Raw genomic sequence first — 24,131 nt, 5'->3', positions numbered from 1 at the left:
TGGGCGATGGCCTCCGTTGGGCAAAGATAGCCTCCTTTTGCACTCCTGTTTCTCTGAAATGAACCTCGAAACCGTAGTGTGGTGTTATGGTCGGCAAATAGATCGATAGGCGAGGGATATCGATGGGGGACCATCTTCAGAAAAATAAGAAGAAAAAGGGGGGAGAAAAGAGAAAAAAAGGGACCGCATGCGCATGCGCTGCAGGAAGTTTTTAAAAAGAAATTCAAATAAATTGGTTGTACAAAATTATGAAGTAATTATATATAAAGTAAAATAATGTAAAATAAATGAATAGCAAACAAAAGTAAAAATTATAAATAAAATAACAAAATAAAAACATACCAAAATACAAACCAGCGGCAGCAACAGGCGGAACTATTCATCGCCACCATCAAGGAGGAAATCGGCCAACTGGACTCAGGACCCAGGAAATCAAAGCCGGGAGACCGTGAGGCGACTCGGATTGTAGCAATACATCAGTGAGTTTGTTCCCGCCTAATTGCGGCAGAGTGAGCCAAAGACAGCTGATCGGCCCTAACCAAGGCAATAGTGTTCTTCATTTTGTCAATCAGTGATGCGCACTTTTAAAGCCAAATAATAGAAAAGAAGAGAGAGAGGCGAGAATTAATCGACCACCTGCACCTACTCACCTTTTTGTGGATGATTATCCACGCTCGATGAGCGTTGGAATCGGAACATCAGAAACAAGCCGAACAACGACAAGTTCCCGTATCGTGCTGGATGCAACAAACGGGTAATGAGAGTGGACATTATCAAGGAAACCGCACGAGCATCGGGAATACGAGGCAGGAGAGCAGTCACATCCGAAGGTGAGGCCTGATCTTTGACGGAGACCCGAAGGGAATGCCGGTGGCGGAATTTATCTTCCGGTTGGGATACGAGGCAAGAGAGCAGTCACATCCGAAGGTGAGGCCTGATCTTCGACGGAGACCCGAAGGGAATGCCGGTGGCGGAATTTATCTTCCGGTTGGAACATCTCCAGTCACTGTACCAAGTTCCGTCGTCAGATGTACTGAGGGATTTCCATGGATTGATGAACGGGCAGGCTAAAGACTGGTACTGGATGTATGTGCGTACCTCTGGAGTTCCCGATTGGCCAAATCACAGATGTGGCCTACAGCTGCAGTGTGAGCCCGGCTAGCTCAGTCGGTAGAGCATGAAGCTCTTAATCCCAGGGTGTGGGCGATGGCCTCCGTTGGGCAAAGATAGTCTCCTTTTGCACTCCTGTTTCTCTGAAATGAACCTCGAAACCGTAGTGTGGTGTTATGGTCGGCAAATATATCGATAGGCGAGGGATATCGATGGGGGACCATCTTCAGAAAAATAAGAAGAAAAAGGGGGGAGAAAAGAGAAAAAAAGGGACCGCATGCGCATGCGCTGCAGGAAGTTTTTAAAAAGAAATTCAAATAAATTGGTTGTAAAAAATTATGAAGTAATTATATATAAAGTAAAATAATGTAAAATAAATGAATAGCAAACAAAAGTAAAAATTATAAATAAAATAACAAAATAAAAACATACCAAAATACAAACCAGCGGCAGCAACAGGCGGAACTATTCATCGCCACCATCAAGGAGGAAATCGGCCAACTGGACTCAGGACCCAGGAAATCAAAGCCGGGAGACCGTGAGACGACTCGGATTGTAGCAATACATCAGTGAGTTTGTTCCCGCCTAATTGCGGCAGAGTGAGCCAAAGACAGCTGATCAGCCCTAACCAAGGCAATAGTGTTGCTCATTTTGTCAATCAGTGATGCGCACTCTTAAAGCCAAATAATAGAAAAGAAAAAACCTAAATGTTTTGTAAGCATTAAATTAAGTAGATAGATAAAATTGTATTAAATATATCATATGAATTGTTAATTAAATAGTCTAAAAAAAGGAACATGATGTGGTAAATCAATGTGATTGGGTGAGATGAGGGCATAAGAAGCAAACGAGAAAGAAATAATTATGTAAGGGAATTTCTCCAGGAAATTTAGAGGAGGAATCACAAGGAAGGGAGGGACACGCAGGCTGTACAACATCCACACAGCCAACACAGCAGCGAGCGGACTGGTTTGATGGAAACATTTGTTTTTTTTTTATTTATAAAAGAATACAAATTTTTTTTGTTAACTTGCCGCCCAATATATCGCGGTCGAACTACCCCTGACCCGATAGCTAGCCGGCTGAGCGATATATTGGTGCTTTCGACAGGCAAGGCATAACACAATTTATTCATGCAGTATGATGTTTTATGTTTTTGTTTGCTTAATTCTTTTGCTTATTTGTTTATTCATGGTAGCCTGATATTGTTTCTTTTTTCAAATTATTTAAACATACAAAATGTGTACAGCGTATGTATACATTATATTTGTATTATTGGCTTGGGCTAAGTGCGTGCGTGTAAAACGTCTTGTCTTTCTCTTCAACTCCTCGTTTGATGATGTGCGGTATTTGCTTAGGCTCCATGCTGCAAACATAAATTGCATTTGTTATTATCACAATTATCAAAAAAAAAAAAAAAATGATCACAGTTACACTTACCGAATGCAATCGATGATGGGACAGACGGAAACGCAGAGCGTGCAGCCGGTACAGTCATCATTGACGTGAGGCAAGTGGGTGTTCTTATCAAATTCAATTGCCTGGTAGCCGGAGTCGGCGCAAGTCATATAGCACTTGCCACAATTGATGCACATATCCTGTGTGGAGTATGGAGTGTATTTTGTATGTAAATATGGGTTTTAGATAGACACTACTACTCTGGATACTTACATCATTGATGAGAGCCACCTTCTGCTGTGTGTTGTCGAGGCTCTTGTATGCACCGATCATTGGTAGTGCTGCACCGATAACGTCACTCACTTTGGGTGCCAACTTAATGGAAGCATCGCTCGAGCTAGCTGCACTTGCCTGTCGGGCATCCCAAAAGGCGCCCTCTAAGCGGCGCAGATCGGCTAACTTGATGTCGCGCTGCTTCTGATAGGGGCCAAAGTATCCAAGCGTTTGATTGCCAGTACCCGTCAAATGGATGACAGGTTTACCTTTCTGATGGACGGGCGTTGGCGGCGATTGGCCATCCCAGAAGGTGCCGTTCACCGGCGGTGGATTTGCCTTCAAATAGAGCAGCGTCTTCAGACTCGTGCAATAGTCATCGATGAGCGTAAAGTCCTGATTCTGTACGGAGGAGCAGATCTGCAGCACTGTCGCACCGGCCTGCAGAAATTGCAGTGCAACCTCACCGGAATCGATGCCACCAATGCCCAATATGGCAAATCCGGGCAGCTTCTTGGCAATCTCCGAAACGGCACGCAGAGCCATCGGACGTGTTGCGTTGCCGGAGACACCGCCGTATGTGGTGCGCTGCTCTTTGCCAATCGCTGGCCAGGCGGTCGCATCCGCTTTAAGGCTCATCAGGCCTTGGACCGTATTGATTGCTGATCCACCATCGGCACCGCCAAGCTGCGCTGCCCGGGCAATGGACACAATGTCCGTAATGTTGGGCGTCAGTTTGATGAAGAAGGGCACCTTGACAGCTTTTCGCACCCAACGCGATATATCCATGACCAGTTTGGGCTCTTGGCCACAGGCCAAACCCATGCCGCTCTCACCCATGCCATGGGGACAGGATAAATTCAGCTCGAGAGCATCGGCACCGGACGCTTCCGCTTTGGTGGCCAACTCTGTCCAGTCGGCCTCGTTGTAGCTGCACATAATGCTCGCAATGATGATCTTCTCGGGAAAATCACGCTTCAGTTCGCCAATGGAGCGCAGCCAGTATTCGGCAAGCTTCTCCGAGATGAGCTCAATGTTGAGGAAGCAGTTCTGTTGCGGTCCATACCGATAGCCGGACGTTGTGCCCCGCACGATGCGCGGCGATACGTTCGTCACCATATCCTTGTCGAGGCCAAATGTTTTCGTAACCACAAAGCCCCAGCCCTGCTCGAAGGCGCGTCGTATCATTGCCGCACTGGTCGTCGGTGGTGCCGAGGCCAAGCCAAAGGGATTCTCAAATTTCAGACCACACATCTCCACAGAAATGTCCACGTTGTCAATGTCCGTGTGGAAGAGTGGCAGGGCCGCGGGTGTGTCCAGTGGGAGACCCTGCAACTGACAGTGGATGCTCCAGGCAGCCACTTTGCCATCGTTGACCGACTCAACGGTTGTGTTAGCCACACCACCCAGATCACCGCCAAGGAAGACCTGGGGCACACTGCTCTGCATCGTTGTGCGATCAACCACTGGCAAGCCATTACGGAATGTGAGCGGTGTCAGTGCAACTTTCACCTCTGCATCCTGCAGGCCCGAACCAAATGCCGAGATGACAAAGTTTGCCTTGAGACGCACCAACTGTTCCTCATCCTCCACCCATTCGTCCTGATCGTTCTGTTCGGTGCGACAGAATTCCATGGCCGCGATGTGACCATCTTTGACAATTACTTTGCGTGGACTCAAGTATGGCATTAGCTCACAGCGCTCCTCACGCGCCAGTTCGACCTCCTCGGGCACGGCCCGAATACCAGACGAGCCCTTCCGGAACACAACGAACACCCGACGCGCTCCACAACGCAGCGCCGAGGTGGCACAATCGAAGGCTGTATCTCCGGCACCCAAGACGATCACATTGCCATAAAGCTTAGGCAGCGACTGAGCCGATTTGCAGGCACATAAACCCGGCTTCGAGCCATCCGAGACCATTGGCAAAAAGTTCTTGGACGTATAGAAGCCCGACTGAGTGTTCAAGCCATTGAACATGGGCTCCAACTTTGGTTCGGGCAGACCAATGCCCACAAAGATGGCGTCGTGTCCACTGGACAGCAAACCCTGCCAAACAAATTCAAACATAGTTAATTGAGCAAATATTATAACTAAAATTGGAGTGGGAGAGAGAGAGAGAGAGGGAGAGAGAGAGAGAGAGAGAGAGAAAGAGAGCAACACAGAGCGACATCTAGCGGGGCCAAATAGAAAATAGATGCAATCCATAACATCTAAAGACAGGGTGAGCTGCCTTTTAAAATGTTGCACCAGCTGAGCAACTTGTTGCAGCTGGTAACTTGTGACTCTTGTGACTTACATTAATAGTCAAATCCTTGCTGCTGAGCGCTCTATTCAATTCGAACTTAACGCCCAGATCCTTGACTAGATCAATCTCAAAGTTGACCACATCGATGGGCAGACGGTACTGCGGTATTTCCGCGGAACTCAAGCCGCCCAGATATCTACGGCGCTCGTAGATGGTAATATCGTTGTAACCCAAGCGGCCCAAATATGTGGCACATGACAGTGAGGCGGGTCCGCCGCCCAGCAGGGCAATCTTCTTGGCCGGCTGTGCCAGTGGCTTCAATGCCGGCGAACGTCGCTGATGAACGCCCATTTTCTTAAACGCCTCGGTGGCGAACTGCTGCAGGCCGCCAATGTTGATGGGACCAATCTCGGAGGCTTGTAGATTGCAGCCGCCAACGCACAGATCACTGGTGGGGCAGACCATGCCGCAAGTCAAACCCAATGGATTATCGGAGAAAATTGCCTTGGCTGCGCCATAGTAATTCTTATTGGCAATGCTTGTGATGAAGCTCTTGATGTCCAGCTGCGTGGGGCAAGACTTCTGGCAGGGTGCATCCGCGCATTTGAGGCAACGGGCCGACTCCTCGAGGGCGCCACGTTCCGACAGTGTCGTATGCTTAATATCCTCAAAATTATTGGATAGCGTTGTGCATGGGACGGCAGTGTGATCCACATTCCGTTTCCAGTGCTTCTTGTTGTCCTTGGTCTGCTTCGTGGGCACGACGCTGCACTGCGTCTTCACGCGCGGATTCAATGCCAACAGATCCTGCAAGAATTAACAATGCGATCAGCATTAAACACTTTATTGCTATATACGCAACTGAACGATTATAATCACCAATATAATTTTTAATTATTTTAGCTTAAATTGGACAGGCAGGTTACCTACCTCAATATCGGGGGCGTCTTTGCTTAGCATTGCCGGTGGACTCATCTTGATATTCCAGGAATAAAAACCACTTTAACTCTTCGACGTGTTTGCTGCAAAATGCAAAATAAATATGATAAAAATAGTCAGAGTGTAACGAACACGTTGAAGTATGCAGCAAACTGGAGGCGTACTTTGCCTACAGGGTCGACTGTGCTCAGGGAAAATGGGGTGGGTGGTTTTGCTGCCTAGTAAGCTGCCGTGTCACATAACTAAAAAATAGTAGACAGAGTGCTAAAGCAACGGAATAAAACAACGAAACAGAATAGCTAACAGAATCCACTAATGATATATTTAGATCGAAGAACAGAGATTTTGATGTTCTTCTTCTTTTACCCGCCCAATCTGTAAAGACTAATATTCGGTGCCTTTACCCTATTAAAGTTGCAAAACTATATTTATCTCAGGAGCCCATTAAACTATTTTAATTCATAATTAATTCTTTATATACTTCATAATAATGGTTTTAGTTCCATTAATTTTAAAATTAATTTTAGGAGTTTTACTTAATTACTAGTTTTCAAGTTTCATGTTTGGGAGGGTTACTTATTTTCTAATAATTCATTCAATTTCTTTTTCTTCAATTTGGATCTAATAATATTCCATAATAAACTTATGCTAGAAAAGCCCTTAGCTATATATACATATATGTATGTAATTTGAGTTAACTAAATCAGGCAGGTATTTACATATGTCTTTGTATGCCACATCTGTTATATGGTCATTATTAGTTGGTTATTTTCTTTATAACTTACAATCTCTGAGTGCGGTTACGCCGTACTTACAGCACCAAAACAACTGCGTTAGTAGTCCATCGTAGTCGACAGGCCTGAAGACGGATGACGTTGCTGTTTGAACTTCAAACCGGACTAGACAATATAACAGCTGATATCACATATACATACCATACCAAGTTTAGTTAATGCATTACAAAATTAAATATTAATTCCTCAAAAATTCATTCTATGTTAATTTAAACTAAAGTTTAATAAAACGGAAAGTTGTGTACCCCTGTAGAGTTCAGTCCTAAATAATCGAAGTTTTGCAGTGCGGTCACTATTTCTTCAGGATGATTCGGCCAACCGCCGCGCACATATGATCCGATATTTGCACCAGTTGGTGCACTTTATGCCAATCAGATGTTAGATTTGCGTCCGAGACTTCGGCGCTGACCCGCCTTCAAAGGGCTGGTACCGCTCACGTGCAACTGTACTGATGTATTCCCCGTATTGCACACCCAACAGATTAACAGCAAGTTAATTGTTAACGGGAGCAATACGCTGGTCGCGCTCGAACTGGCCAACTGAGCAGCTTCAAGTATAGAAAGGGCACTGGCTCACTATAAGTGATCACAATTTGAAACATTGGTGCAGCCGCCCTGGCACAATTTGCTTATGGCAGCCGCCACGTATCGTGAAGACGCACAATTTCTATCCAATATTGGTGGGAACGCACTCTTCACCGTTTTTTGTATCGGTTTATATAGCCGTGTGCGTGTGACCCACACATGTAACTCTGACCAGTTGATGTGGCCACATGACACTATACTATATATATATATGCGTGTGCGTGTGAACCGATCTAATCGCAACGTTGGGGACTTAAGATTGTAGTTTATTGCCTGGCGTTTGGGTTCGCTCCATATCAAGCGGGCGTGGTCCGATGCCGAACTGAAAACTCGAGAGATTGTTCTGTTAACAATTCTGAAGTGCCGAGCGAGTCGCTTGTCAACCAAATGGTCTATCTATATGCATAGCTGTGTATATACCAAATGTGCCAAAACTATGTACATATGCGCCATATGCCCAGCTACTTTACGGCGTCTTATCATTATCAGTCAAGGCTAAATATATATATATATATATATAAATATATATTTTTTTTATGTGTGTATACATATATATATATTCATATATTTATGTGTGTACCACGTAATTGTGTAAACTTTCGTCTCTTGTTTTTTTATTTTTTGCGTATTCTTAAAAAGCTTCCCAACGAATTAAATTGTTCCCAAATTAATTAGCTCGATAAACAGAAATTTAGATTGAAACTTCCTATTTCGTAACCGTTTGAAGCACAAATCTTAAGTAGAATAGTATTTTGTGCGGAACTCGAAATCAATTGAAATGGGGAAAGGGTATACTGAAGAATGAGAAAACCTCCGATCTCAAAGACTATAATATAGGGTTATTTCATATTATCGATAACTGAATAGGAAGCGCAGATTTTAGTAACCAAAGGTATTCTCATATTGAACAAACTAATATCAGCAAGCTTAATATGTCTACAAAAGCTGGATTCAGAGTATCTTATTCGACCCGTATCGTGGTTGAGCATTCTGACTATATTTGTCATACTAATTTAAGCATGTTCTGCCATGTCTGAGCGAGTTTTGACTTCTTTCATAAAATGTGATGTTAATTACTTCTGATGGATATCATGGCCTTGGCATAGGTCATGAAATACGATAGCAACAAAGCAAAAGAAACAACTAAAGATAATTTCCAAGAAACCTAATGCAATTTTTTTATATATGTATGCATGTATGTGTGTATTGTATGTGTGTATATATGTATGAATGTATATTATCGGCAATTCCGGCTAATCGGCACTTCTATTAAGTTTTTGTATTATCATGTAACACTTATGTAAGCATTCCTCTTGTGAATATGCGGTGACTATAACTATATAGTGCAATCAGTCTTAAGCAAATGCACTTGTGTCTTATCGTCAATGTATATTCATAATATGTCATGTGCGCAAAGATAGAAAAAATAAAACAAAACAAACACATTAACAAATTGATATTTTAAACGAGTTTAATCATCTGAATTAGGGGTGACTGTAGGGCACTGGCAACTGATTACAGCTACAGTGAAAACTGTGCATCACGAACATGAGTTTCATTTATGTATCACATCAAAAGTTTACTTGGACAATGAGTCCATTTGCCCCCCAACTGTTTCTGCAATAGTCGTCAGCTGTGGTTGTTACTACAATTTTGATTATAACTATAATTAACAATATAAGCAATACTATTTTACTATTTTATGTACTGTCAAGGTTTGAGGTCTGTACCTACCCCGTTCCAGATATGCCATTTCCGCCTATTGTCAGCTGTATTAATTCCATTTCAATTTCAATTTCCAGTTTGATTTTCGTTTATAGTTCTAATGATTCTGACATTTGCCGCAGAAAAAACATAAAATGCTAATGCGATTATTTATGTTTTAATTAGTATTCAAATATTAATATTATTATTATACACCGGTTAATATAAATGTATGCGTATATGTACATATATATCTCGTATGTGTTAAATGACAAACAACTTTAGGGCGTTGTCTATTTATCTCTATATATATGCATCTATCTAAATATGTATGTAGCTGTCAGAACAAACCTTCTAAGTTGATTTTCTTGTTGAAGTCCGTTTGACTTATTTCACACAGATTATCACCAAAAATGCAAACCACTTACAAAAATACAATAAAAATCTCGTTTCGTTTTACTTTTTGCACGTTTTTTTTTTTGTTGAGCGGAAAACAGAAATCGGTCTACACACTGGAAACGTACAATTCCAAATGATATTTGCTTGTGGAACGTCGACATCGACGTCGACTTCGGCGCCCACATTCTACCTGCACAAGCAAAACACACCCGCACACACTCAAATACACACACACACACATACAATATTAGCAACAATGAATTATTTTATTTGCTGTTGACGAGTTGCTTTGAAATGCTTTGCTTTGATCACACGCTTTTCTAAGCGCAAGATTTACAATATAGCTTTGCTAAAAAAGCTTAGCCGTGCCGCCAACCTTTTAGCTTATTTTAGCGGTAAATAAAACCCAACAAAAGCTAAATGCTGTATATATTCTAATATCAAAGGTAGAAGATATAATATATATATAATCATATAATCAACATATTTGAAAGGATGATTCCTATTGATGTATTTCAAGCATAGGCATTTCAATTACCTGGCCACGCCCACTCCCACCGTGAAATCCACGCCCACTTTCGCCCCAAAATTCACAATACCAAAACGTGGAATGAAGTAAGTTTACTAGGAATCTCCTTCTAAGATTGGTAAGAAAATAATTGATCAAGACACCCATATGTGCCACAATTTTGATGTTATTCACATCAAGTTAAAAAGGTACATTAATGACAGCCTTTTTTAATGATAGACGAAGAGCTTTTTGCTTCTGTTGAGATTACGAGTTGAAAATACTCAAAATATCCTAAGAAGAACGCATTAAAGAACTCAGGAATCTGCACTTCTAGCAAGAAGATTACACACCCTTATTAGTTAATCGGAGCTAATCTGCTTGGACTTCAATTTGAGTCCCGTATGCGGAGTGTTATTATGTTTTTGTACGTTTTAAACAAAATTATTTATATGTTTTTTGCTCACGAATTGAATTGAAGAGCGACACACACATACAAAGCAGACAGACAGATGGGCATCTGCTCGCCCAGCGATGCTGAACAACAATATATATGCTTCATGTATATATGCTCTTTATACATATCATAACAAAACTATAATATTCTCTATAAGGGTAACGATGAATATGACCAAATGATCACGTGGATGCTGCACCATAATGTATATATATATAAATATATATACATATACATATACATATACATATACATATACATATACATATACATATACATATACATATACATATACATATACATATACATATACATATACATATACATATACATATACATATACATATACATATACATATACATATACATATACATATACATATACATATACATATACATATACATATACATATACATATACATATACATATACATATACATATACATATACATATACATATACATATACATATACATATACATATACATATACATATACATATACATATACATATACATATACGTATACATATACATATACATATACATATACATATACATATACATATACATATACATATACATATACATATACATATACATATACATATACATATACATATACATATACATATACATATACATATACATATACATATACATATACATATACATATACATATACATATACATATACATATACATATACATATACATATACATATACATATACATATACATATACATATACATATACATATACATATACATATACATATACATATACATATACATATACATATACATATACATATACATATACATATACATATACATATACATATACATATACATATACATATACATATACATATACATATACATATACATATACATATACATATACATATACATATACATATACATATACATATACATATACATATACATATACATATACATATACATATACATATACATATACATATACATATACATATACATATACATATACATATACATATACATATACATATACATATACATATACATATACATATACATATACATATACATATACATATACATATACATATACATATACATATACATATACATATACATATACATATACATATACATATACATATACATATACATATACATATACATATACATATACATATACATATACATATACATATACATATACATATACATATACATATACATATACATATACATATACATATACATATACATATACATATACATATACATATACATATACATATACATATACATATACATATACATATACATATACATATACATATACATATACATATACATATACATATACATATACATATACATATACATATACATATACATATACATATACATATACATATACATATACATATACATATACATATACATATACATATACATATACATATACATATACATATACATATACATATACATATACATATACATATACATATACATATACATATACATATACATATACATATACATATACATATACATATACATATACATATACATATACATATACATATACATATACATATACATATACATATACATATACATATACATATACATATACATATACATATACATATACATATACATAAACATATAAATATACATATACATATACATATACATATACATATACATATACATATACATATACATATACATATACATATACATATACATATACATATACATATACATAAACATATAAATATACATATACATATACATATACATATACATATAAATTCTACCGGTTGGGATGCATACAAAAATGCATAACGGATGGCTGGTTGGGTGGCTTTGCTGTGGCCACTGGCGATATAATGTCTGAATTTTTAGCCATTGGATGTTCATTACAAGGCACAACTCACACGGCGGCGGAATTTCGCCCAGATATTTTGGCACAGTAAATGAAATAGTAAAATGTTGGCTTCATTAATATAGTTTACGATAGATGATAATAAATGGCAGCGATATTTGGCGAAATATAAGCGAAAACTGTAATTTTGCAAAATATTTAATATATTTTGAGTTGATTTTCACTTTCCTTTTGCATTTGTCAAGCAGTCAAATGGCCATCAAATCGATGGCAACATGTCAAACGTGTGTCATTAAAGGCAATAAGTGTCGGCAACATTGTCTAGAATTAAGAGTGACAGTCAGCAAATGCTGTGTTTCCCAGCAATTAAGTTTCAGGCACTGATCTTTATGTTTAACACATGCACACATTTCATTTGTTTTCTGTTGTCTTGTGTTGTGCTTGGCGCCATCTGTTGGCCGATGGCAGCAACAAAGGCAAATCAAACTTGGCAAGGACTTGAGACCTTAACTATAATTAATCTTGACAGCAACATGAAAAATATGAATGGGAGTGAAATATATATATAAAATGAATGTATAAACCTATACTTTTATTTTTATTTACTTATTTTTTAAATGTCGAAATTGTTGAACAAAAAGTGGGCAATTAATCACCGGATTCATTGAGCAGACAAAAGTTGCTTACCCTCCGTGTCTTTAGTTTGTCGTTTTTGCCGTTTGAGTGCTAAAAGTAATTTATAATTAGGCAGCATGTGCGACAAGTTCGAGGCCATCTCACATTATTATTATTGGGGTGAATTGCACCGCGACCTACTTGATCTATTGTGCCCCCTTCTGAGCCTATAGCTCTTCCATCAGCCCGAGGTCTTCTATGTCTCCTCATAGGATGCTGCATGTTCTTCTAGTTAAGGCGACACATTCTGCTAGGATGTGCATCGAAAATTCCTCTTCTCTTTCACAAAACCTGCACAGATCGCTACTATATATACCTAGTTTAGTTAGGTGACTTCTTAGTCTACAGTGTCCTGTCAATAGAGCGGTAAATATCCTAAGGCTGTTCTTTCCCATGGTTATAACTTGTTTGAATCGTCTAAGATTATAACCACCTAGGAGACATCTGGCTTGTCGGAGTCCTACTGACTCTGATCAGCTCTGTTGCCGTCTCTGTCTCTCCTCGTTTCTAAGTTCCAGTCGTATAGTGTGTCTCTCTATGCCACAATACGGTTCTAGTCCTGTTAGGGGCCTTTCTGCCCCCTTCTTGCTTGCTTATCAGCCGCCTCGTTTCCTGCTATGTCCCTGTGGTCCGGGACCCAACATAGGGTGACCCTGTTTTGAGTCTCGAGTAGGTCTAGCTTTGAACGAACTTCATGGACTACCTTCGATGTTATCTTAGTCCCCATTATAGTGTTCCCTGCTGCTTGACTATCGGGCTATCTACATGCATATATATTTCTACAATGAGACGCTTGCCTCAAGAATCCATTGCCACAGATACTTTCGCACCTAAGATGATCAGCATTGTGAAATCATTTTCATACAAAATAAAGATATCTACCTATTCAGCTGCCTACCTTGCATATATATGTATATGGACACTCGTGCATATTATATAGATCGTTAGTCTATATGTGGCATAATTTATTGCAATTTTTATTGTAGTTTTATTTACGACTTCGAAGCTCTCAAATTTGTTTATCTGTTATGATTTCGTTGTTGTTTTTGTTGCAGCAAATATTTATGACGGTTTATTGTTTTTTGACCAGTCCAGATTTTAATTTGATTATAAAGGCAAATATCTATTCGCACACAAATTTAGAATTTTATCATATATTATGGTACTTCAAGAACTAACGACACTATAAACAACGCCCATTTATTTTATTTTATCTTATTGTTCATATATATTTTACCTATAAGCTGGTCATTAGTGTTTCAAAAAGGTGACCCAACCCAGCTGTTAAATAAATAAAAATGCTCTGGTCGAACAAACGGACATGCCTACATCGACTCGACTGGTAATCCTGATCAAGAAATATACCTTATGGGTTTGCAGATGGATACTTCTGCACGACTTCATTATTTCCATTTTACACATTTACATACCCTAAATGGGACATCGGTATTCAATTTAAAGCAATAATAAAATATCTATGGTCATTGGGTTTAGAAAATTTAGAGAAATACATTGGATGTATTTCTCTTATAGAAATTTATAGCCATATATATATATATGTGTATACTCCTACGATTATTATTATTCATTTTTGTTTTCATATTGGTGAGCGTAAATTTCGTTTCACAGATTTCATTAATGAGCAATTTAGTCATGCCAACTGTAACAAATAATAATAATTAAAATGGCGCAACAAAAATATTTATTACAAGCAAATATATATGATTTTGTTGTTGTAGTTGTTGTTGCTGTTTTTGTTCTTCAGTGTAGTGTTCGTAGCAGTGTTGTTTGTGGAACAAATAGTATAAATAAAAAGAGGCCGCAAGCGTCAAAAGGCGACCCAAAATAGATGCGGCCGCCAACTTCAACGGCATGAGCAACATTTATGGCACATATATAATAAATAAAATATAAAGCAACTAATGTTAACAAATCTTAATGCAAAAAATGTGCAAGCCAAAATACAAAAAAAAAAAAACAGAAAAAATTAGAAAAGAAAAGAATTAGAAAATCAAAATCCAAAGATATAACAAGAAACGATAATAATAAAAAAACTTTGGGTGACAGGCGGATTAGAAAACGTTTTGACAAATCGATGATAAAGCCCCCGAAAATGCGCGTCTGAAAATGTTTGAAAATTTACACACTTTAAATATTGTGTGTTCCCAAAAAAAGTTCATAAGAATTTCAAAAGGGGTTTTCTACATTTCTAAATATATCTGAAAATATCAAATTATTTTTATTTTTTGTAAATTACTATAGTTTTGCATTTCTAGTCTCTAATTTTTAGAAATCCATTTTCTCAAAAATAAAATACATTTTCTAAATTGTTGGGCATATTGCTCAATATCTAAAAAAAATCAAAACAAATAAGGACGATAATTATATAAGTACATACATACATATATATTTTAATTGATTATAAATAAATAAATACAAATACATTATTTTTTTTGTATGATACGCAAAATAAAGAATAAGATAGACAACAAGCGAGCAATATCTGCTCGGGATGGGTGAGGGATAAGTGAATTTGCATTTCTCCCTTGAGCTTAGGCCTGTTCGGCGGCAGGAGTCCCTGCCGGAGTCGCTTGCATAGTCGCTGCCGGAGTTGCTGCCGCAGTCGCCTCTGCAGCTGCACCCTCGGCCAATGCTAAGGTGGCCAGCAGCTTATCGGCCTCGGCCACCTTCTGCTCGAGTTCGGCAAGCTTGCGTTGCTTCTCGGCCAGCTCCAGCTGCTTCTTGGCGCGTCGCTCCTCCTCCTTGTGCAGCTGCTGCTCCAGTTGGGTGCGCAACAGCGAATCGCCCAGTCCCAGCTTGTCCATCACCTGCATTATGTCACGACTGTAGCGCAGGCGTGTGCTCGACACCAGATCCTCGTTGCAATCCTCCCGTCCCTGGGCGAGACGCGTTAGTACCGCCATCTTGGCATCGATCACCACATAATTGCTGCTAGGTATGAAACTGTCGCTCTTCTCATTCAAATAGTGCACCAGAGTGCGCAGCGAATTCGAATTGACCTTGGCATTGATTGCCCCACTGGCAAAGTCCTGTGACTTCATCATCTGGGCATGCGTCGACTTCTGCTTGCACTTCAGACAATTCCAATTGGGATGCGGCAGTCCGGTTATCTCTGGCACCACCAAGCCGCTGCAATTGGTGTCCCGACAGTACAGACCCGATATGTAGGCGCCTTTCTCCTACAAAACGGATGCAGATTGAGAGATGAGATTAAAGAGCACAGATCAGAGTTAGTAGTAATATATATACAAATTTTCGGCATTCATTTGGCTATAAATAAATAAATAACCAGAGACATACATATACGATTATATATGTGTATATAAACATTTAAATATCTAGGCAGGCCATAAATAATGTGACACATACATGAAGCTTATTAACGGTTTGCATGGAAAACAGATCGCCACTAGATTGACGGAAAAAATCCGCTTTAGCATGAATAGTGCCCCTGTTTCAAGGTTGGCCACGTCATCGGTCTATAATTCCAATTTGTTCAGATTCGAGGTCTCTCTTCTTCTTTCTCAAATATTTGCTCTAATTTGCTACCCATAAATCTGAGCGATAAGTACGACAGTAATAAATTAATTGTGAATCTCGTTTATCCAATGTCCAATATATACTTAAAGCGATCAACCAAATCTTAACTGATCGATTATTAAAAGACATGTCTAATAATAATATATATATGGCCAATATAACACTAAATTGATATTATTTTTTTTAGTATTTGATAGATTCTTGTAAATTCAATCATATATATAATAATATCATATGCATAAGTCCCCCTCAAAAACAAAAACAAAACAGTATTATATACTTAGTAAGGGTATGGAAATACATATAATATATAATAATAATAAATAATTGAGCCTATGAAGTATATATATATATATTGTGTCTGCCTGTTTCTATGCGAACTACTCTTAAAACTATCTCGATTAAATTTGCAACATGTTCGTTGTTTTAGTACAACTGTTTAAGAGATGAGTTATTGTATGAAAAACTAAATACATATCTACACAAATCAACGACATCTGACTTCTAAGTCATATAGCTTTCATAGAATGAAATGAGTGCGTTTGTTGAATTTATGTTGCAGTTTAGATGTCGACTTGTTGATCCCGGAAAGGTCTGGGAGGGTATGTAATCTTCGTTCTTTTTAGTCTTAAGATGTATTTGCGTTATGGATATTTTAGCTGCTGCCTTTATACATATATGTATATGGACATAGAAACAATAGAAACAAGTTCACTGAACCAAATGATCTTGAGTCTATGGCCCATTCAAATCTGGTCCCACCCACCTAGTCCGCCTCTTCATATACGCCCACACACACACACAGATCGTGGTGGGTAAATGATATAGCTTAGCGCCAATGATAAACATCAAAGACATTATATATTACAACAATTTAAGCACTTGATGGCATTTTCAAAGGCATTCAATTGCTTTTATAATTGGCCACCAAAGTGTGTAAGTAAAAGTATCTGGGGGGGAGGGGGCATGTAGACAGTGAACGTCATACCAAAATATGTCTATATTTTTGGCCGTGGCCAAGAATAAGCTATTTAGCCATAAATACATATATAAATATATAGTATATAGGCATGCATATGTAAAATACATACACATTTATGAAGTATGCCAATAAAAAATTTAAAAATCATAAAACGCGCGACAACTGGTTGGTGGGGGGGGGGGGGGGTAAGAGGGGGATAGATTGTTGACGGGGATATTTGACTGCTTGGGATCAGTGAGAAATCAAATTCAAGTCAACGCTAATAAAAAACGTAATTTAACGAATGCAGATATATGTATATGTAGGCGCATAGATACAGATATCGATACAGCTAAAGATAATTAAACAGACGGACAGATAGATAGATAGATAGATAGATATACAAAGATTCAAATACAACTTGCGACGGTATGCGAAATTTTCGATATATTCAAGCGAATTAAAAGCTTATTTGGAACTTATCGTGCATATTTATTTGTGATTTAATTGAATTGCTGGCGATGTTAAAAATAAACATACACACACACACACCGATTTGTTTTGTTGCTATTATTAAAAGTGTGTGTTATGTTGTGTTGACGTTTGTAGTCTTTGTTGTTATTGTTGCTGCTGCTGCTTGTTGTTTTGCGCGTTTTGCATTTTGCCACTTGTTGCGCCTGGAAGCTGAATAAATTTATGGCCGAGCCAACAAAAACCATAACAATAACAATAACAAAAACAATAACAACAGCATCCAGACCAATAATGCTTAACAGCATTTATTCGCTGCTCTTGTTTTTGTGTGTGTGTGTTTAATTGCTTTTGGATGAATGTTGATGGGCACAGGATTTCCTTAATGTTTATCATTCTTTGTTTGCATCAAGCATCGAACTACGACTTTTTGGCTTTCGCCAAGATCACAAAATCGATTTGCTGCCCATTTTCTCACCCAGACCCCCATCATCTGTACTTACTTATGGCCAAAAACGCACTTTGATTTGAAAATGTTTTTGTAAAATGTACATTTTTATTGCGCCACATAATTCTTTGATAATTATCATCATAAATTGAAAAGAAAAAAAATACATTGCTAAAAAGCAAATACATGTTATTCAAACAAAAGTTAAAGTTCGAAATAGAACAAAACATCAAATTTAACTGAAAATAACATGAAGTATAGCCATCGGAACGGAACAAGGATTGCACAATCTTTCCGGTTTTAGAACTCAGCTAAGCATGTTTTTTATTGCGGAGTTTCACACTATATTAAAGGTATGCACAGAAGAGAACTGCCTTGCTCCTCTTGCCCTTGTTTTGTATACATTCTCCAGCAAAGAGTTCTCAAGTATACAAATCGTCGCAAACATTACCTTCAATTTATCGACCTTCCGCGGATCAAATTCAATTGTATTCACCAGTCATGTGAAAACCAGAAAACTAAACTAAAGTTGATAGCTTAATTAAAATATGTACACATTTTGTTAATGTCATGTTTATAAGATGCAATTTCAATGATGAAACTTGTGTTCTTAGGCGAGAATGCTGAACTCGGGAGAATCTATTTCCAAATCACTAGCTCTTGTAGAGATCAGCTTATTCATACAAACAGACAGATGGACTTCTCCTTCTGATGTAGATCAAAAATAGACAGTAGAATAGAAATAGACTTTATGCAGGTTACACACTATTCCCCAACTCCATTGTACCCTCTCCAGCAGGGTGCAAACACATAAAAGATAACAAACAAAACTGTAATGTGTGTTTCTAGGTGTTTCTAGAGTGCTTGTGTATTCGTATTTAGTTCAACAAGTGGAAAATAGTTTATGCAGCTGCCACATCAGTCATCACTTTTGATTGAAAAGCAAGATGCTTACGAGTAAAAGTAATTTTGTGTTGAAATTGCAAACTGTTTGCCACTCAGCCAAGTCATAACTGTAAGAATTTTTGGCCAATTGCAATTTAAATCAACTAGCTAATTGATAAATCAACTTTAAGGTACAATATAAAAACTAAATCGATGGATTGCAGTTAAACGTTTTGATTTGAATCTGATGCAAGAAAATTCTAAAATAATTTATTTATTAATTTTTATTTTTTTCTTTTGTATTATTTATGCTTAACTAACTTCCAGTTTTATGTAATGTTTAATGGGATTTACTTGTGTAGAATTTAGTCTGTGGATACTATTTAAACTTAAAACGATCGATTCAAATCATTAATTCGTCACTTACCGTTGGATCGGAGCAACGGGGACACTTGCAAGTAAAGCCCTTCTTCATTTTGAGGAACAGGTGACGCGCTATGTTGCCCGTGAAGAGTTTCGTATAGGTTGTGGTGATCTCCTCGCCCTCGAGTATATCGACAGCGGCACGCACGATCATGTTGTTGGTCTTCTCCTCGAAGGTGTAGTACGAATTGGGAATGCAATCGTGATTCATGACGCCAAACAGCGGATAGAGGGCGCGATAGCTGAACTCCTGATTGTCCGTGCAGCGATCCGTTGTCTTGTCAAAACCATTCGTACGGAGTACGGCAACAGTGCGATTCATGATCTCCACCAGTTTTTTGTCGGTGGGAAAATTCTTGAAGCACTTGGCCGCATTGCGCACCTCGGTGCGATGATTGTTATCCAAATTGGCCTGCAGGCAATAGATCAAATCCCGCTGATCTTTCGTCAAATTGATGGCACGGGCCACACACAATAATCGAATGATCACCGAATTGGCCACGTCCGGCTCGTTGGGACCCCACGATTTGAACATATCGCAGTCGGTCTTGTGCTGTCTCTTTTTGCCACACAAACTGCAAATGGGCAGACCACATCCTTGGCGGCACATGAAGCGCGTATCGGGCAGCAATTTCAAGCAGATGCTGCACGCATTTAGCGAGTCCTCCTCTTGGGCAGCCAGGCCAATCAGCAGTGGCATGTCCTGGAAGATGATCTCGCCGCGCTTTAGATTGCGTGTGGCCATAACGCCACGGCCAGCAATTTTTGATATACCAATTTCCCAGGCTGGATCCTTAACCTTGAACGGCGCCAGATGTACATCCAGCAGCTCCGAGGTGCGTTTCGGGCAAATCATTGTCAATAAGTTGGAGTGGCTCTCTCTCTCTATCTCTCTCTCTCTCTCTCACTCAACACTTGGCACTTGCAATATACAGTTTATATAAATATAGAATCATAAAAAGACAAACGATAAAAAAAAGAAACACAGACACACATTCAAACTCAAACTCAAACTATTAAAAAAAAGACTCGAAAAGTTGATTTCAAATAATTGAAAATGGATTTCGCAATTTGAGTCTTGATTTCACTTTGGAGTTGTTTCACTTTGAATCACTTTGGCGCGTATTTCCCGGCTGCCATTCGCAAACTGCCGCCGTTTTCCAACTTTACATGATATTTATGTGAAAAGTCGGAAAATGTTTCACGCGAAAAATGACACGAAAATTCGGCGTTCAGCGATTCGGCTGCTGCTACGAGCAGAGACGAGGCAAATCAGAGCACCGATCGTGTTGAACAGTTGATAATCATCACAATGATGATGATAATGATGATGGTGAATATGATGTTGATGAGTTGATGGGTGCTTTAATTACTGGGCTACTGAAATTACTCATCCTACACTTGCGAATAAATCATAATCACAATCTTCCGATTCTTTAGCATAATTGCAAAAAAAAGTGCTATACTTAGAGGTGCCATAAGTTTGTTAAAATTTTATATAAAAATAAATGGTATTTTGGTCATGCAGCCACACATTCATTACAAACAATATTCTCTATTGTGTTTTCAAGTGTAGCCACCGCTGTGAGCAAAACTGCTTTCAAATGGGGAAAACTTGAGGAACATACAGATAGAGAAATGGGGGGAGAAAGAGAGAGGGGGTGGCAGCAACCGAATAGAGAAGTGCATCTAAGCACACCTACGCCCCCACCGCAGTCAAAATACAGTTTTGCCCCGTTTTGGGGGCATCGCCATCGGCATCGTCACACTGAACGGGCGAAATGGATTACACGTGTTAAGCCTTAAAGATCTGCGAAAGATTAACAGCGGTGGTGGGGGGTGGTTGGGTGCCATGCAGTCCATACCTGACAGCAACGGCTGCGGATGTCTATTGCTGGATGGATTCATGCATAAAGATCATGGGACCCGAAAAAAAAAAAAATAGAAATAAAACAAATTGAAATGCGGGACCCGTAACACACCCAAAGATCCGTTAAATGTGTGAAATGTGCGGACAGTTGAATGGTCGGACGACTAGGTGGCTGTCTGGCAATACGGGCGAGGCAACGATACGGATTTCTGCAATTCTGACAGCCCGCTGGAGTTGCGCCAAAAATGCCACAGCGCTTTGAGTGGAGAGGGATAAAGTGCAAAATATAAAAAAAAAGCACACACATTCTCAACAAGCTTAAATCATTTGACATTCGTGTTAATATTTTTGCTCCTACTTTCTACCTCTGTATACAAGACACACGTGTGTATCTGTGCAACGTTGCCTGACGCGATCCGCAATTTATCGTCGTCGTTTCCCAACAGCAACTGATCTATGTGACTATATATTTACTGACTGCACTGTATATGCTGTTCTGGATGACAGCTCTCGCCAGGAAGCAGCAGTAGTAGCAGCCGCCTCGATCATCAAATCAATTTATGAGCTTCGCGTTGAATACACAATGTGCATTAACCTCAAATATGTTATTAATCACATATAGTACAGTAACACATTTGTTTGCTACTAAATTTAGATACGCGAAATGCAGCGAATTTTTTCGAATCAAACTTCGAGAAAAATCATACCTTAGAGAAATGCAGCTAGTCTTGTATTTATGTTCTTTGAAGAATTTTTGACACCAAAGGTCAAAGCATTTTCAATAACTGCTTATTAATTTAGTTGTTGTCCTAAGTTAGGCTCCACATTTGTATGGCATTGAGACGAGAATAGAATTAGGTGATAAGACTGACTTTAATTACACATCTCGATAAGAAATAGTTTCACTTAATGCGTTCCCATTTATTTTAGGGTCAAAAACACACACAATTTTGACAAAAACATGTAAAAAGTACTCTAGTTGAGAGAGCACGACTAGGACATATCTTGAAACCGAGAATCGGACACGTTTTATATATTTGAAAAAAAAAAAACACTCTTTGATGTGTATATATTTAAATGTTGTTGCTGTGTAATTTGGATAATATTTATATAATCCTTCTATGATTTTGAGCCAATCGTAATGAAATGTATATGGTACAATAATGTTCCAAGCTACATTCCTACTGACTTAAAAAGTAATATCTTGAAAATTGTAGCTTTTATTGCAATTGGTAATTGATTCTTATCAATTTTGAAATAAAACGAAAGCAGTTATCGAAAACATTAAATAAATATAAATAAAATACAGGCAGACGAACATCCATTCAGCAATTAATGTTGGTTAAAAATAGATATGTATATATATATATATATATTAGATGGGACTGGTGATGTTTCCTCCTGCCTGTGACATACCTATGCACAACTCTTATATGCCCATCCCATTGATGTTTAATGTGTGCAGGGTATCATTGACCAAGTACTCTATATTTATTTGTGTTTTTTAAACACTAATCTATGAAATTGGAAGCTATTGCAATTAAAGTATTCACTTAATTAAATTTCATTAATTGTAATTCCACAACAGATTAATGCCAAGTGTTGTGTGGGGGATTGTATATATTGTATATAAATATATTATAGAATATATGTGTGTGTACAAATAGCGCAGGTCAACAGCTAACAGATATAGTAAGACTATGTATAGGCCGGTGATAACGATGATGACAGATGCTATATAAATGGATGCATAGCATTGATTTCACTCAATTCATTTGTGACATTTGAAAGTGTTTTACATTCCAAATATGTTTGTGGCTAAAATGTTGTTTGTCTTGGCGGCTGTTGTCCTGGTCAGCGGCACACCCCAGGGATTTGGTGGATTTGGTGCACCCCGCATACTCACCGAAAGTGAACTGGAATCGTCGCGGAAGGTACTGCAGAATTCCCTTACCAAACTGGCTGCCGGTGAAGGACCCAACTACACGTAGGTGCCACCCAATAATTACATTTCCAGGATGTCATCTAAATATCACCCCCCTTTCCATTCCCAAAGCATTTCGAAAATATTGTCAGCAAGTGTTCAGGTCGTTGCTGGTTCGCTGGACAAGTACAGTGTGGAGTTGATCGATAGCGCCGGTGAGAAGAAAGTGTGCGATGTTTCGATTTGGACAAGATCTTGGCTGCCAAATGGCACTGAGGTGACCTTCGACTGTCCCAATGAGCAGAAAGTGATTAAGAATCATTCATAATGCTGACTTGTACATCTACATCCAATAAACACGGCAAACCAATCAAAGTTATTCAAGGCGTTCTTTTATTTTTTTTTATATATGCATGAATTTACTTATTTATTTATAACAGGGAAAATAATTGATAATGTCTTATATTTTAGATTTTTTATTGAGTATATACAATTACACATATATATATATATAGCAACACATAATGATGGGATGAGAAATGTGTTCCATTCGTCGGCAAGCAGACAGATTAAATTCTTTATTAATTGATGTACAGCTTTTAAAA

General features: G+C 38.3%; 3 protein-coding genes across 6 annotated transcripts; 1 reads left to right on the top strand and 2 right to left on the bottom strand.

The window, feature by feature from the left end:
• Nucleotides 1-2,126: 2,126 nt before the first annotated feature.
• LOC6569257 (dihydropyrimidine dehydrogenase [NADP(+)]) lies at nucleotides 2,127-9,582 on the bottom strand. Of its 4 annotated transcripts, none has more exons than XM_032741262.1 (7): nucleotides 9,402-9,582; nucleotides 6,784-6,883; nucleotides 5,960-6,051; nucleotides 5,081-5,836; nucleotides 2,782-4,830; nucleotides 2,551-2,708; nucleotides 2,127-2,476 (listed from the first exon to the last, which is right to left on the bottom strand). In XM_032741262.1, the coding sequence occupies exons 3-7, from the start codon at nucleotides 6,002-6,004 to the stop codon at nucleotides 2,383-2,385; spliced, it is 3,102 nt and encodes a 1,033-aa protein (XP_032597153.1). In that variant the 5' UTR covers nucleotides 6,005-6,051; nucleotides 6,784-6,883; nucleotides 9,402-9,582; the 3' UTR covers nucleotides 2,127-2,382. The 4 variants fall into 4 exon arrangements, with proteins under 4 accessions (XP_032597153.1, XP_032597154.1, XP_001995454.1 ...); XM_032741263.1 differs by lacking the exon at nucleotides 9,402-9,582 and adding an exon at nucleotides 7,008-7,228 and having other exon boundaries at nucleotides 6,784-6,867; XM_001995418.2 differs by lacking the exon at nucleotides 6,784-6,883.
• A 5,777-nt stretch (nucleotides 9,583-15,359) lies between these two features.
• On the bottom strand, nucleotides 15,360-20,876 carry LOC6569189 (SET domain-containing protein SmydA-8). The gene is made up of 2 exons (XM_001995417.2): nucleotides 19,737-20,876; nucleotides 15,360-16,183 (listed from the first exon to the last, which is right to left on the bottom strand). Exons 1-2 carry the CDS (start codon nucleotides 20,586-20,588, stop codon nucleotides 15,536-15,538), a joined length of 1,500 nt encoding a protein of 499 aa, XP_001995453.1. The 5' UTR covers nucleotides 20,589-20,876; the 3' UTR covers nucleotides 15,360-15,535.
• A 2,493-nt stretch (nucleotides 20,877-23,369) lies between these two features.
• Nucleotides 23,370-23,905, top strand: LOC6569173 (sarcocystatin-A). Its single transcript, XM_001995416.2, has 2 exons — nucleotides 23,370-23,589; nucleotides 23,659-23,905. The coding sequence occupies exons 1-2, from the start codon at nucleotides 23,411-23,413 to the stop codon at nucleotides 23,852-23,854; spliced, it is 375 nt and encodes a 124-aa protein (XP_001995452.1). The 5' UTR covers nucleotides 23,370-23,410; the 3' UTR covers nucleotides 23,855-23,905.
• Nucleotides 23,906-24,131: the final 226 nt, after the last annotated feature.

The sequence above is a fragment of the Drosophila grimshawi genome, unplaced genomic scaffold (genome assembly GCF_018153295.1).
Source record: "Drosophila grimshawi isolate 15287-2541.00 unplaced genomic scaffold, ASM1815329v1 contig_848, whole genome shotgun sequence".
Classification (NCBI taxonomy): Eukaryota; Metazoa; Arthropoda; class Insecta; order Diptera; family Drosophilidae; genus Drosophila; species Drosophila grimshawi.
Note: the sequence above shows the minus strand (reverse complement) of the source record. Positions and strands in the feature narration are given on the sequence as shown.